This window comes from Plectropomus leopardus, chromosome 6 (genome assembly GCF_008729295.1).
Source record: "Plectropomus leopardus isolate mb chromosome 6, YSFRI_Pleo_2.0, whole genome shotgun sequence".
NCBI classification, from domain to species: Eukaryota; Metazoa; Chordata; class Actinopteri; order Perciformes; family Serranidae; genus Plectropomus; species Plectropomus leopardus.
Window position 1 is genome coordinate 24,344,080 of NC_056468.1, and position 16,714 is coordinate 24,360,793.

Genomic DNA, 16,714 nt, shown 5'->3' on the forward strand with positions numbered 1-16,714 from the left:
TACAAATTACAATTTAAAATTACGTCTCAGATAAAAAAAAAAAATCCTTTTAGGAACCATTAACAAGTGAATTTTGAACCAAACTGCATTTCATGGGAAAATCTCAAAAGTAATATTAACCCCCAAACAGCCAGGCCAAACGCTGTATCATTTATGAAAAAAAGCCCCTTCACTCCCTCTTATTTGTGCTTCCGTTTGCCATGCACGCTCTAATCCTGGCTGGAATGTCTCCGGTCGTGGAGTCCTGCGGCCCGCAGAAACAGAACAGCAGGTGAAACTTAACTCTCTGAGGACTTGTCCTGCCTCATAGCTACTCCAGTAGTTCCCCTGATACACTTAGACCAGAGCCTCCGATACACAAGAGCCAAAATGTGCAGGAAAACTTTTTTATTTTCATTTTCTCAAAAAAAAAAAACCAACCTATTTTTAAAACATGTAACCATTTACTTGAACTTTTCCAGTAAGTTTTTTTAAAAGGTATTTTTAAATGTCTGTTTTAATTTCTGCCATCCTATCTGATCCCTGACATCTGCACCTTTGGAATAACAGGCAGATCATTACAGATTATAGACTATTTAATTTGCCGATGAAGTTTATCCTTGCTAAATAGCTTGAATCAATGTTGCCTAATTAATCCTTTTTTTTTCCTTCAAAATTTTGCAGTTAACATCAAAAACTGATTCAAACATTGCTGCCATTTTTACCTCTTTGTGTCTAGCTGGTGGCACATTTCTATTGTTCCTGGTTTTGGCCGCCATGTTTCATCACACACACCCGTGCACACACTCTTGTCTCTGTATTGGAGGTGAGATCTTGAGTAGAAACATGGGGGGGGGGGGGGTTGGGGCCTTGACTGTTTTTAAAAAAGATTAAAAGGAAATAAAAACAGACAGAGAAACGGGGGGGTGAGAAAGAGAGTGTCAGTCAAGAGCTGCAGCCACAACACTGAACCTAATGCTGACAGTGGGCATGCTGGGTCACCTCAGCAGGACCTCTAGAGCCAGGGACATGGTCAGTACAGTTTAAGATGTGGTAATCCCAAAGAGAGGAAGGGAGGGAGGACGGGAAAAAGAAGGACAATATGGTACAAGAAGCAAAAGAGCGGGAGGAAACCGACTGGCCTATATTCCAGGGTTACTTGGCGGGATGAGGAGCAGAGGGCACAAGCAGGCAGGGCGGGGGGATTAAGACAAAGGAGAAACCTGCAGCTGGTCAAATTCATAGATGCACTAACTTCTCAACCCCTAAGGTTTCGTGACCAAACTCACGAAACCTCGTGATTTAAGAGATCAGGTGATGTTTGCCCTTCAATAACTTTATTTTAGTTATGTTTTCAAAGCTCAACAGTGAGATTAAGGACATTAAAAACTTTTGTATGCATGACAATGTGGGGGAAAAAAAACACTTCTGAGGATGTGGCCATAGGCAGCGCTCATCACCTCTGTTTATCCGGAGGGCTTAAGCCACTTTGGGGACTCCCCTTAAGTCTCACTTATCTCATTAGACCCTTAAAACTGATTAATATGAATGCCAGCAGAGGCCAGCTCAAGGCATTCTTAAGAAAGGAGGGAAGGAGGAAAAGAGAAGAGAAGGATGGGGGGGATTTTAGAGGAAGGGGGTTTTTGTGTCTCCGGACAATGAGCTGATGGCTTTTTAAGCCTCTCAGTGGCTCTGGGTTAATACCCCGGGCTGCAGTCATGGGATAGGCCGCGGTTCAAAGGCTGCTGCACTCGGAGACTCGCTGCTCGCTGATTTAGAAGAAGAAAATAAACAAGCAGAATAAATACCACATCTCCTGCAACTTGAACCTCACTAAAGAAATAATGAACTGCCCTTCTAAATCAGAGAGTGTGTGTGTGTGTGTGTGTGTGTGTGTGTGTGTGTGTGTGTGCCTGTCGGTCTATGTACTTTAGGGTGTCATATTTGGTTATGTGGGATAATGTTTGGAGTAAGCCAGACCAGTCAACGCTGGGCTCGGATGAGAGGAGAGGGTGAAGATGGGATTTATCACACATTCCGGGGATCAATCATTTTCCCTTCAGGGGAAAAAATACACAGTACAGTTACACACAGGAATACCAACCACTGCACATAAACAAAGACTGACATGCACACACACACACACACACACACACACACAATGCAACTTCACAAAATGGGAAAACTATCAAGCAGCTCTCTCAGAGGAGCAGGCTCAGAGAATTGGGTCAAGAATAGTGCTGCGCTCTGCTATAGTAACGGGTGTCTGTTTCTGCTGCTTCATTAAAGCAGGCATCGATGCAGAGGTCGGCTCAGGATAGCTACGCACGCACACACACATTTACGCATGCACAGGAGTAACTATACAAGTGTGTATGCGCACCAGTTGCAGGCAAAGGCACGGACATGCAGGCACACAAACACAGAAACCCATAAACACAAAACACTTGCTCGGATTAACATCAAACCCAGATTCATCTGAAGACGTCAGATTCGGTTCTGTGTTATACATTTTTAAACATGATTCATTATCTGTTTGATTTCAGACTCTTCTTAGAGCTCAGATCAGACGAGCATCTGTTGCCTAATAAAAGACTTGGATCGAGGAGAGGAGATCTAAAAAAAGAGCTTTTCATGCCAAAGTAGAAGTCGTTGAAGTTCAGTTCAGCTGATTTCACAATTTGACAAGATGTTTTTTCAATACGCAGTATAGTCAGCAGTGGAAGAAGTACTCATATATTTTACTTAAATAAGAGTGGCCATACCACAGTGTAAAAATACAAGCAAAATTCCGACATTCAAGATTTCACTTAAGTAAAAGGACGGAAGTATCAACAGTAAAATTTACTTAAATTATTAAAGTTAATGTTTTGTAGAACTGACCCATTGAAAGATTTTTATAATACATATATATATAATAAAACTCTTCTGAAACAAAGTATTTAACCTATTCACCTATAATATTGTTTGACTAAAAGTCTTTAAGTGTCTGACATTTTCTGTAATAAATTATCAAAAGGAGTTAAAGTAAAAGAGTAAAAGAGAGTAAAAGAGTAAAAGTACAAGTAAATGCAGGTAATATAAAAGCAAGCGGTCCAAATTTTGAGAATTCTGACATTTCTTACACTCGTAACATACCCCAACTTAAAAATGGAGCCAATAATATATTTGAAGAAAAGCAAGGTCATTAAGTTAAAGGATTTAATGAACAAATCCAGTTTTTCCTTCTCTCCCATTCCTTTTTTTCCCTGTCTTTCCTGTCCTCCCTTCCTTCCCTATTTTGTAGTAAGTAATTAAAATACTTAAGGGATATGTATTGGACAAAGTGTATACTTTTTTAGGAAATATATTGGAGTAAAAGTTAAAGTTGACAGAAATATAAAACCTAAAGTAAAGTACATATATTCCAAAAAATTCATTAGTACTGTAACCAAGTATTATTACTTCACACTGAGTACAAGTATTAAGTACCTCAAAATTGTACTGAATTACATTACGTGAGCAAATATACTTAATTACTTCCCACCACTGCGTATAGTAGATATAAAATATATATACATATATATATATTTTGCATTTTATTTTTGGTCAAAAATCCCACTTAGCCTTATAAGACCCCAAGCTGTCAAACTGATGCAGCGAGAGAGACAAGCTGAGTCCAAGACAAACATGAAGAGATTTGTAACAAAATGAGATATCCACTGTTAGAATTACAATCATGCATAATTATACACATTATTCATCACAATGAAAAGAACGCATCATTTTATGACCTTGGCTTGCAAAGTGGATCTACTGCTGAGGACAAAAACAGCTCATTCTTATTGCACCAATTTGTCTCCGCAGCAGATATATAGCATTTTGGAATGAAACCCTCCATTAAACGGCTACATTGTGCACACATCCCGGCTTTCCGACTGTGATACATGCATTTCAGTGGAAAATGCACTTTCAAGGGCACAGTGTGCAATGTGTCACAGTAGTTAAGACCGGGATGCAACTTTAGCGCCACAGCACTAACCCCCAAGTAAACACAGCCCCCGTGTGTGGGAGTCTTCAGTGTCACAGGAAACAAAGCAGGGGTCTAAACCTGAGCGGGTTTAATCCTGTCTCTGTAAAAAATAGCCCCAGTGTCACTAAACCCGGACCGCAAAGACGACACCTCCTCGGGGTGACGACCCGGAGTCTGTCCCCTGGAGAACCAACCAACCACCGTCGCCACCAGGGAGACAGAGAGAGCCACATGCATCTTTAAACCCTGGCAAGGACAGACAAGGAGGGGGAGGTGGATGGCGTGGAGGGAGGCAGATGAGTGAGGATGGATAAGCTGGAAACGAGGGAAACTGCCACCTTTTCTTCTCCACACTCTGTGTAACTCCTGGCTACTACATGCCTCTCCCCTCGTGTCTGGCGCTCGCATTATACTCCTCCTCTCCTCCCTTTTTCTGTCCGAAAGCGTACTACAACTTCAGCTGTGCACTCCCAGAGCCATTCACACCATTCTCCCTCACTCCTCTCCTTTGCCCTCCCTTCTCTTTTTTTTTCCTCCTTGCTCCGTTTAAAGCGCATGCATTACTTTCAGCCCTGGCTATGTGGAGTGGACAGAGGGGAGCAGAACAATGGCCGCCTTTCAGTCTCACGGCCCAGCGTTGAGGGGGGGGGCATTGGCTGCTAGTATTTTTTCTCTACTGTCAATTCAAACAGGCTAATGCAGCTAGCTTATTATTGGCACGTCTCGCCAGGATGGTAGACTGAACAAAGTGAAAGCAACATTGTTTGTTTATTTACATTTATGTCAGTGGGAAATTGTAGCAGCAGTGGGAGCTTTACAAAGAGGCGTTCGTATTAAAAACAAGGCCAGCGAATCAATTAGTTCTTTCACCTTTCTGTGACTTTGCCAATGCAAACAAAGGAACGTCAAACAAAAACATGCAAAACCATCTATGGATGCTTGCTACATACATGTTAGGAGGTGATAATGCCATTTCTGACTAAGAAGAAGAACTTTATGACTTATAAAAATTCTATTTGTGGATATGAAAGTTTGGAAATGAACCAAGTGGATCTCAAATCCAAAGGGAACGCAGACCACACAATTGTACAGTCCCTCAGTGTGTTTCTCAGTCTGTCTGCAAAGACGAATTACCTCATGAGTCATTTACAACTGGCTACAACCCGTCAATTAGGTCTTTATTCACGAGTTGGAGATGTGTTCTCTTCTGGGATCTATTCTCCACACTGCTGCCCAGCTAGAAAAACATCCAGTCACTCCCCCGCAGCCCCCCAAGTTAAATAAGGAAAACGGCAGTGTAAGGTCCGAAGCCAGCCTACCATGAAAGGAATTATCTGTGGAAAATGTGTCTGGCAAAAAGTGAACAGTCTCAATCGTTCCCGTCACATTTTCCAGTTGAATAGTGACAGTAAGAGAATTTTTTTTTTTGAAACCCATCAGTCGTTTTGGCCTTTACATACTGGTGTAGTTCCTGTAAATATAATTTGACTTTGACAGTAAATGAGTTTAACGAGGTCAAATCAAGCAAAGCAGAAGGAGCTGGTTTAAATCAAGCAAAATGTATGTAGCCTTCACTCCAAATGTACACTTGAAATGCTTTGGGCTGTGAGCAGAGGGCACAGGAGGGTATCAGAGCTCTCTCAGTAGCGCCCCTTTCTGGTCAGGGATGATAGATCAGCCAAGCGTTACTACAGTAACAGCTGCTTTTGAGCCTCCATCTTACAGAGGAGAGCAGAGGAGGTGAAGAAGGATATGGTAGCGCCATTTTCAGCCACGAACGAGGACTTAAAATGCACGATAGCGAGATTCCTAGACAGGCGGAGTGACCCTTATTGGACCTGCAGCCGTCCTGTATTCCTGTTAATCGCTCCTTTTTGGTCTTAAAATGAAACATAAGCTTTTCTGATATGGGAGCCGATAAACCAGACAGAAAAATATTTTTTCTCTCTTTGTCTACTGTGTTCATATCAACTACAAATCTACTCAGATGTTCACAGGAAAATACAACTTTAGAGTGCCAGATCTGTTCCCACAGCTGCACAAAGTAACTTTAGAGGAAATAAAGAAACAGTTGAGGGGGAAAAAACTTTCCATAACTTTGATATTTTGAGCGAAGCTGATACAGTGAGAGTAGAGACAGAGAGAGAAATTAACCGCTGAATAAACAAACTAGGAACAACCAACGAGCAAAAAATGGAAACATTATTTTTATCATTGTCATGGCAGAATATAAGTCTTGCATGTGGGCATTGCATAAGCTGGTTAATACTTTATTGTTTCCAAGTACAGCTATACGGAGCGTTCCCCTGAAAGCCACGGCTTGCATGAGGGCTAAAAGACAGATCGCCCAGCTGATAGCAGCGTTTCAGCACTCCATCTGACCTTGGAGTGATTTCTCTGAAAACAAAAACCTAGACATTAAAATCTGGTTCCCCAGGCAAGGGAGGGAAACATGTGCAACTGAAGTAAAGCTGCCATTCAATATTGTCCATTTCTGTCAGTATAATCGCAGATCCATTCCGTTTTTGGTGGATAACCAAACATTTAAATTGAATGTGGAATTTTTAAGACTCTTAGTACCCGTGCAAAACTTTTAACCTTGGTTGGGCTATGAGTAATATTTATCTTATCATAAGCAAACACAGGATTTCTGTTTGGACAAATAAATCAACAAAATTAAGGTCAAAAAAGGGTATCAATTGTTCCAAAGGAAGTGCAAGGCGTATTTTAGAAAAATGTTTTATTGTATTTTTTGACGAAGGCAAACTAAAAAACTACCTACCTTAAAAAATATATTTTTGCAAAAATAATTTGTATAAATATAAATAAATCAACAATAATCAAATAAAAATGCATTTTTAAAAATTCAATAAAAAATAATACATGTTGGCAATATCTCTTTTTTTCCTAGTTGTAGGTTGCCTTTATTTCAGTAGGATTAGCATATCCCAGACTACAGCCTGACCACCAGGCACCCCCTGCGACAGGGCTGCTTCTGTCCGCCGCATAGCACCTCCACAAGGGTCACGGCCAACAGTCCTCCCCCTCTTCCACCGCGCGCTGAAGAACAGCTGCTCTGCCAAGCACATTGACTAAGCATTGACTACTGCCTGCTGGGCTCATTTTCTAGTTAATAGAAAAAAATCTAATTTAAATGGAAAGTGCATTTACAGGTCTGGTGAGAAAACACAGAGTGCCATTTAAAACCTAATAGAAGTATAACATCGCACAGCGCCGTCATTACAGTTTTGCTGGTTTTCCGTCAGGTTCCTGTGTTTATTTTTCTACAGCCTCGTCCCCGCTCCTCTTTGTGTCTCCCGTGCACTCGCCTGTCCCCGCAGCTCGGCCGGTGCTCGTGCTTGCCAATGCCACAGGCATGAAAGAATGACAGAGCAAGGGGTCATTAACAAGAACTAATCAGCCCTCAGACGGAGAGACAGAGGGAGAGAGCCACAGCAGAGGAGAGAGTAAAACACAGCTTAAAGCAAGTCAGTAGAAAAATGATAAGGGGGGCAGGAAACACTAGCAAAGGGTCAAAAACTTTGGCAATCAAAAGCGATATAAACTTGATTTTAAAAATTACTCATTTTTAGAATTGGAATTAAAAATAAAAGTTAACACTAAAATATATCATTTTCACATCTTTTGGAGACAGATGGGTATATGGTCTAACTTTCCACCTCCATGCATGCTTGCCTTTGTTAATGTACAGTCAGCAGTTGCGCACAAGCACAAGCGAGCACGCACACACACACACATACACACAAGAACAGATTGACAAGACGCTTATTCATGTCCCACTGGTCTGTGACAGGTAATGAGAAGTCCAGGGGAGAAAGACGTAATTATTCTGGTATCTATGAGTCTGAGGGAGAGGAAACAAGCCCTATATGACCTTGTGGCTCATTTGCTACATTGCACACGCGCACACGCTCTAACACGAAAAAAAATTCACATGCACAAAGACGAGCCAGGCACGACTGCAACAAAGGAAAGTTGCCTTTGATACCAGCGACACCACTACTTTACGTATGGCTTCCAGTTACAGCTACGTTCAAAAATGCGTTCCAGGCTGTTTGTTGAGCTACAAATTATGCATCGAAATACAAATCACCTTGAGCAAATTGCATGACCACAACCGCATCAAACTGTTAATGTCAATAACAGCCTACACTTCAAGGAGAGTTCTAGTTACTAGTTTGTCATTCACAGGCCAACTTTCTGCTTCGTTATTCCTCGCCGTGTGTGTGTGACCTCTCCCTGAGCTCCTCTCAGAGTGTGCCTGACCTCTGTGCGTCTTTCTCCACCATCAACCGTGGAGGGACTCCCGAAATATCTAATTGTATTCATTCATTTTCTGTGCCCGGCAAGGAGACAGACGGAGAGAGAAGGAGGGAGAGAAAGGGAGGGAGGGAGGGAAGGAGAAAAAGACGGCGAGAGCGCCGAGAGGTAACACGGGAGAAAGGCGAGAAGGGATATTGGGAAGAAGAAAGGGCAGAGGGGGAGAAAGGAAGGGAACGGCCGTCTCCTCAGCATTACAGCTGAGACATCATTAGAGCCACTGGCTGTCCCCTCATTAGAATAAATACTCACAAGCAAAGACAGTCAGCGAGATAGCAGAGGGCAGAATCCAGACAGTGAAATGTGCCTGTATTTTAAGTTATTTCAAACTGAAGGAACTCTCTAATGACCGAAAGAGCTTCAACACTTCACCCAAGTGTATTTCAAAATAACTTTTGATTGGCAAAATGCTCAAAAGTTAAAAAATAAAGAAATAAATAAACATAACATAAAAGTGTGTTAAAGGGAACAAAAGAGGAGATAAATGTGTTATTCAGAAAAAAATTAACAGTTCGCAAGTTTTTGGTCTCATGCTAGAGCAGCGATACACAACAGTGGACTAAAGCCAACACGACACCATGGAAATCCCCTCAGCCCTGAATCCAAATCGCCAACAACACAAACACCAAGCAGAAAGAATCATAGCACCACTGACGCAAATTGCGAGACACCAAACCAATGTAAAATTCCACACTAATCTACCAATTGCTTATAATTCTGACTGCTGGAAAACCAAATAGAAGAAAATTCTAAACTGCAAAAACATTTTTGTCAACAAAAGTTTCCATTTCATATACAAACAGTCCTTATCTGTAATTCCACATAAATACTCCTGACAGACTCTGCTGTAAACGTGTCTATATTCATATGTTTTGTCTACCATCCACTCAAACAACAGCAGGAGTGACTCCTTGAGTCTCTGGCCCTTTCATTTATTTTTTTCATATCTATGTCTAGTTCACTCTATCTACCATCAGTTTGCAATACATGCCACATTTAATTAGACATTTATAATTTTTAGCTTTCTTTTAGCCACTTTTTAAATACATTTTTTTTAAGTTTAAACTCTAAATTTATTGTAGGAGATTTGCTTGGCAAAGTGTAAGTTAAAACAGTTTTTAGTTGGTATTTTCATCTCATGTGATTAAGTCAGTAAGCAGACTGTAACGTATTGCACACGCTGATGTGAACCATCCAACTTGAGCACAACGATTTCAAAACAAAACAGATTTTATGACAAAACCAAATTCAAACTACAGCTTTAGTGTGATGGATTATCTAGCTGGGGCAATTTTCAAGCGGCAGTTTCATACAGTGCAAAAATGAATGGCGACAAATGGCTTTTTCTGGAGGTAGTAAAATGAGCCCTGAGCGACTGTTCACACACCAATAAGAAAGAATGCAAAGAGAGAGTCAAACTTGAAGAAAAAACATCTTTTTAAGGCACCTGCTAACATTATTTCTGATTGCTATTATAAAGTAACATATGTGCCTGTTTTTGCGCGTGGGGCTTTCAAACAGTAAATTTTTGAGGCAGACAAACTTTCAGCGTGACTGTGAAGCCTCAGAACAAAGGCAGACGTGTCACAAGTTACGGTGCAGTGCCACACCAGCGCTCTACAGTAATGAACGAAGAAAGGGACTCAATATTTATTAACCAAGTTATCAATAAGACAAGTTTGCTATCTGTCCCTCTCTCCCATCTCCTCCCTGCTGTTGCATTACCTTTCTGACTTCCTGCCTCAGGCCTACAGGGGTGAGAGTCAAACAAACTCTATTTAGAGTAAGTAGAACGGAGTGACTGGTGTTAGCAGCGTTACAGCCTCTGTGAAAACCTGTTTCCTTTCCTCAGGCAAGTCAAGGCTTCAGAAACGGATCAGGCTCAGGAAGCTATCTATTTCTCAGATTTGACTTTGGGACACAAAGAGCGTCAAAGACACAACATGCATGCAGCCAAAGGGATCACAGAGTTCTTGTTTTCTCCCCTCTCTGTTTCAGCGTTACTGTGTCAGATCTGAGATTAACAGATTTACTTAAATTTCCCTTTTTTTTCAACAACACTTTTTTGCTTTCACTGAAAGTGAGAAAACTTGTCAGCACATCTGGAAGATATCAAGTTGAGCGGCCAGTCAAGTCAAAACTTTTTTGCTGAAAAAAAAAAGCACTTTCTAATGAAAGTATGTCTATCAACAGCAGGAATCTAGCTTCAACTCAGAATTGTGTTTGCCTCTGTTGAAGAAAGCGCTCCACAAATAAACAGCCAGGGTAAGTCGGAGTAAAGACCCAGACCACAACAGTCATGGTCTACGGTATATCAGGCCGAGAATCTACGCACCCCGCTAGACTGGCCCCAACTTCAGGAGAGGGCTTACAGTCAGCCCTCCGTTTGTACCCCTGACCACTAATTGCTTCAAGCAATAAATCATGTTTTCCGAAACTTCAAACTGAATATAAATAGTTGTGCAACAAATTCAGCATGTGCTATTAATGGCTTTGTGTGCACTTGGAGGCTAAGCTGTGGATTTTATTCAACAAATACTAAGTGCCCTTGGCAGTTGAGTGAAAGATCTCTGTAAACTCCACCAGCAGTGTTTAGACTTAATAAGCCGGGGACAAGGCTGTACAGTCTGACTCCATAAGGGACCTTTAGTGGGAAACGCTGTCTCGACAAACATGTACTCTCAACACTGAGCTTGACTGGAGCCTGTCCGAGCCGAGAGGAGTTTGATTCGAGCACTGCAGCACATCTGAGAACTTTTATTTTAACTTTGCCTACATTCTCTCTTGTGGCCCACTGTAGCACATAAAATCCTCACTTCACTATTAACAAAGCTAAGTCTAATGTCAAAAGCACATGTGCTATTATTAATATTAATTAAAAGCGAAAAGCACACTTTTATTCCCAAAGCATTTAACAATATATGAATTAACTGTCTGAGTATTTTTATTTTGAGACATTAGGGTAGGATATTACTTGTGCCCCTTGTTAATGAGCAGCCTTTCCTGCTCACTAATAGGCAAAAATTTGAGAAAAAATATTTGATGTTTCAATTGTGTCCATTTTACATTGAGTAGGCAGCACACTGTCACACAGGGTAAAACTTTTCAAAAGTTTTAAATGGGAAAGTTCCTGGTTTCCACACTACACTTAATGGAATAAAGAGCCTTACACAGTTTCAAACAATGACGCTACACTGGTTTTATAATCCTGAATTTATTTGCATTATTTAGAGTTTAATTTTTTATCAAATCCATTACTTGATTTGTAAAACTTTGCAGTATTCCAAATTTCATTTCATTTTTTTATTTACTTATTTATTTTTTTTATGTTTTAATAGTTTGCTCCAAATTTCAATGAGCAAACATTATTAAACTGCAAAAAAGCTGTGCAGTTGCTCCTGAACTCAACTAAAATTAATACAGTATTGTTCAAGGAAACATTTCCGTACAGAAAAAGTGATTCAAGAACTATTTTAAAGATTAATTAATAGTAAAAAATAAATAAATCACCATAATATGCCATTGTGGCTCCAGTCTAGTGAGTGTCTTAACTACTCAAAGACGAGTTACTCATTTTATGTCTGCCACTGGCGTCTTTCTAATATTCATGAAGAACTGCGTTATGTACTTTTGGGTGTGCTGAGACCGCTGTGCGTCCATAAAATTGCACTGTACTGAATTTGCTGAAAGAGGCGTTTTAAAAAACTGATATTTGTGTTCTAATTGCCTACATTAAGTGTCGCTAGTTAGTGTTGAAGCCTCACACAGTAAACACACTGAACGCAGGAGCTGCTTTTAATTCTCACTGCACAGCTCTTAGACGTTTGGCCTGCAAGTTAAGTTTTCTTCAACAGAGCAACGAACCTATTCGCAGTGTGAACTGAGTAAATGAATGGCCCCGTTTAATGAACTTGGTGGATTTGTGCTGATTGTTTGCGTTTAGCCTGGTTGAGACTAGTTAGATACTGGTGCAAATGGGTCCAGTGGGGTCGTGTAAATACACAGTCTGAGTCCGCCGGACCGAAAAACAACACACGATGGTTTTATAGCCTCTTACAGCTCTGAACCTGTGTATACAACTAGAATAACTCACAATGAAAGGCGAATTTCCCTATCTGGACAATACTGACAGCGGGTGCAACAGTAGACGACGAATGTTACGCTCAGGCCTTATTACGCACGGTTTTAATGTACAGTTTCCTCGAGAGACGCGCTGTTAACGAGCAGTTACGTATTGAAAATAAGACAACCTTTTAATACTCTTGTTCCCATCCTCAGCTAAAGCCTGTACCTACAGCTACTGGCTCACTGCCCTCACTGCGGAGAATAAACACCGATGTGGTCCAGCAAACCTGCGAACCCCGCGGTTCATGCAGATGCGAGGAGAGACGGAACACCGCCGACTCTCCGCTGCAAAAAAAAAAAAAAAAACTGTCCGGTGTGTGAGGCCACTTACTTGGCGTTGGTCCGGTTCCAGAAGACGGCGTAGCGGTCGGCCACCACTTTGGAACTGGGCTCCTGGCTAAATACACACATCAACAGCACCAGGCAGACGAAGAGGACCATTTCCATTTGCAGCATCACTACAGCGAAACTTCGGGCACGTATTCCTCTTCAGTGTCGGTCAGTCAGTCGAGTTGTACGGGCGCTTCAACCGGGACAGGTGATGAGTCTCGTTCACATGTGGCCGCGTGTTGCTGGCGCAGTTTGCGAATGCCAAACAAGTAGAAATGCGTACAACATAGAAAAGGGAATAGCGAGGATGTGCGCATTCGAGGGGGACACTGGAGATGACACTTGTTCAGGCAGACGGGAATTTAAAGTTATACAAAAACGGACGCGTCACTGTGTTGTCTTTCTGCTGCAGGTCGAGGGTCCAGATGAATCACGGGTTTTATGTCATGCAGGATGTCAGCTCTGACAAATCCGTTGTGGGCTGACAAAATATTTCTCCCACTAATGCACAAACAGTGAGATCAGCAGCAAATGCGCAGCACAACAGGCAGTGTCTTCTAGTAACGTCCCCCCTTTCTGCAGGGAGCTACTGGATGTAGCCTGTGTCAGGACAAATGACAACTGCTGAACACTTCTTCTTACTCCAAACCCAAAGCGCAGGGGGATTAGTCAGTCCAAGATGTTATGGGGGGAAAGAGAGAGAGAGGTTCAATGTGTCCAATGACGCCGTGTGGCGCACGTCAGATGTCCATGTTCTCCAGGCAACTTTTTAAAGCCATACAGTCAGTCACTGGCAGATGAGCGGCGGCGTTTGACTTCCGTCTCCCGCTTAAAAAATATCCTTTCTCGGCGTTTTACCGGAGGTGTCACGGCCGAGGTGGGGAGGAGTCCTTTTCGGTGGCGGAGAGAGGACGGACAACGTTGTGTTTTCTCATGCGCTTCCTTCCGTGGCGTGTTTATGTCCGCATCCCAAAGTGTCCTCCTCATATATAAGCCATCGTGCGACGTGCAGGTTTTGAAAAAAAATCTCCCATGTGCGCCCTGTGTAGTCTTCCTCTTTCTTGTGTTTGGGGTTTTAAGACGCCGGGACACGCGGGAAGGTGAGGGCAGAAGCAGGCAGCTCCAGACGCCGACTGAGAGAGTGGGTTTGGTTACGGCGGCGCAGGGGATAGTCCCATTGGTTTGAAATTATTTGAATGGGCGTCGCTCGAACAAAGCAAAGCCCCTCCCCCGCCTAAAACCGAGCTAATTCAATTACGGAGAGGTAGAGCTGGAAGGGGACTGGGAGAGGAGGTGCGCAGGACAGGGATCGCTTTTAACTCTACTGTCAGATCCGAGCAGATAAGCGCACGGTGCTATTTAATTACATGCAAACGGACGCGGCGGAGCAAAGAAGACCATGGACTCCAGTTACTCTCAGTTCAATTGAACTCAATTCAAATGTATGTTTTTTTAAAATTAATAACTGGGGAGATGGCTGAGTGTACATTAACAAAGCCTAATTATTTTTATTTTATTATAACATTAAATTATCCTATGGTAATATTCAAGACAGAAATATAGAAAACGTAGCAATTGCGCTGTTCCGCTAACTTAAAGATTTCTAGACAAGGCAGCTTTATCACATTTTATTCAACTGGCCAATCCGTAGTGCTTTACAGAGCAATAAAATATAAAACACAATAAAGGATGCAGATATGCAATACAAGAAATAAAAAATACATAATATATAAATTTAAATAGATTTACATTTTTTAAATAAAAATAAAAGTGACGCAAAAGTGCAAAGATTAAAAAAAAACATAATTTAAAATGATTTAAAATCAAGTTACCAAAACGATTTTTTGTTCACATTTAATGTCTGATTCCACAAAGGTCACATATATCCCACAGGTCTATGAAGAAAGACAGGCGGAGGGTGCTGCTGCTGGTGCCTCCTTGTGATGGCGTAATGCTGAGAGATGATGTCCATGCAGAGGCTCCGGGTAGATGTGACAGGGCAGCCTGTTGCGGGGAACAGACTGAAGGGGGGTTCAGGGCGCCGCTCCAGCGCCCAGACGCCCCGCAGTGGCGAGCAGACGGGATAGCTGACTCAGCCGGGGGGACAGATCCAAGTCGGAGTGCGCCAGGGGAACCGCGTCTGTCGTCGCCTTAAATCAGACAAGTGTTCGCGAGGAGGATTTATGAAACTTTAGAAAATGAGCAGCAGGCCTTAATTCAGGTGGGAAATCCCTAACGAAAATATCTGTTATGTGAATTCATACGGATACAATGTGCAGGAGGCGAATTTATAGTGACCTGGTCTTATGGCATGTTTAAAAAAATATGTTTCTCCAGATTTAGGACTGTTGGGTGGATTTTTTCTTTTTTTTTTTTTCTTGTTTTTTTAGGTACGTATGGTTGTGTGTGTCACCAGTGAAGGATTAGATATGACAAATATGTTTTTGAAAAGACACGTGAATTTAATTATGTATTTCCCCTTCTGCCCATATGTCATGTTAAGCTACAATACAGTTAAAGTAGCAGTAGGAAGAACAAAAAAAGTTTGAGGTTGCACGAGTTAACTCTTAGAGCATACCAGCACAAAGTAGTCAGTGTTGAAATATAAATCTAAATAAAATGTAATATTAAATTATAAAGCAAAAAAAAAAAAAAACATATAGAAGCCTCAAAAAATGAAGATTCTCAAGAGGTAAGTGAAGAGTTTTTTAGTATGCTCTTATTTTTCTCCACTTATCCTCTGTAATGTGTCTTTCAGAAGATAAGTTATATATAAGAGATAAAAAATGAAAAAGTAAGAAAGACCTCGAATTTGCCATTGATATTTTATCCTTGTGAAGTCAAGAAAATGAGATTCAGTTAGTTCTACATGTATACTGCATCTCTGTGTGTGTGTGTGTGTGTGTGTGTGTGTGTGTGTGTGTGTGCAACAGGTGCAGTGTGCCGTCAAGGATACAGGAGGAGAGTGAAAAGGCAGAGGGAAGGAGGGAGGAAGGGGTGAAAGGGCATCTAATATTTTAAGATAATCCTCTTGACCTCTTCCCTTACACTATTGTAAACTCAGACCACCACACAAACTCCAGCAAGTATTGTCACGTACCAATTTTTCTTCAGCATTTTTTGCGATGCACTCACACACACACACACACACACACACACACACACACACACACACACACAGAGGATACTATCAACCACCAGGGCAGGAGGGGTGGGGAGGTCAGCCTGGAGGTCAGTGAACATAGCTGTTTTCACACCCACTTTACAGCTATGACTACATTCCTCTCCTGCTGCGTCCCGTCTCTCTCTCTCTCTTTCTCTCTCCCTCACACACACTCACATATAAAAACAGAAAAACACACTTGATAACAAGCATATATGACTAACTCGAGCACACAGCACATACCCCCAGCTGCTTTCATTTTCTCTGGCAAAGAAACAGAGCTTTCCCTCCCCGTCCCCTTCTCTTAACCCGCTGTCACTATCATAGTGGGCTGCGTTGATTACTTCTCATGCAGGCCCATTTTCTCCCTCGCCCCCCATCCACATGTTCCAGCAGAGGAGCACAAAGATGGCTGGAACTCTATTTCCAAAAACCTGGGTGTATTTTTATATTTGATTGATTAGTAAGGAGGGAAACAGTACCTACATGGGCGATCAGTGATCAGGCGATGAGTTTTTTTCTTTAAAATGGACGGAAATTTAACAAACTGTCATCTTTTTTTCAGTCTGTTTCAGCTCCCTTTTTGTTATTCTATTTCATAAACTGTATACACATCTTATGCACACAAAGTGGCTTTTGATTTTACCACAGAGTCTCATCTTTCCCTCCAAAAAACTATTTAACTTTGAGGTTTTATTGTCCAATTCAATTTTGGTTGTGATCCTAGTAATGCCTTTTTGATACAGGATAACTGGTTTCATCAA

The 16,714-nt window shown here is 41.6% G+C and overlaps 1 protein-coding gene across 2 annotated transcripts in view; it reads right to left on the minus strand.

The window, feature by feature from the left end:
* The window catches only part of efna5b (ephrin-A5b), a 109,363-nt gene extending 95,451 nt beyond the window's left edge, over positions 1 to 13,912 (minus strand). For both annotated transcript variants that reach the window (XM_042488237.1, XM_042488236.1), the window contains exon 1: positions 12,789 to 13,912. In XM_042488237.1, coding sequence (XP_042344171.1) covers positions 12,789 to 12,913 — 125 coding nt within the window. In that variant the 5' untranslated portion in view covers positions 12,914 to 13,912. The remainder of the gene's footprint in view (positions 1 to 12,788) is intronic.
* Between the last annotated feature and the right edge of the window lie 2,802 nt (positions 13,913 to 16,714).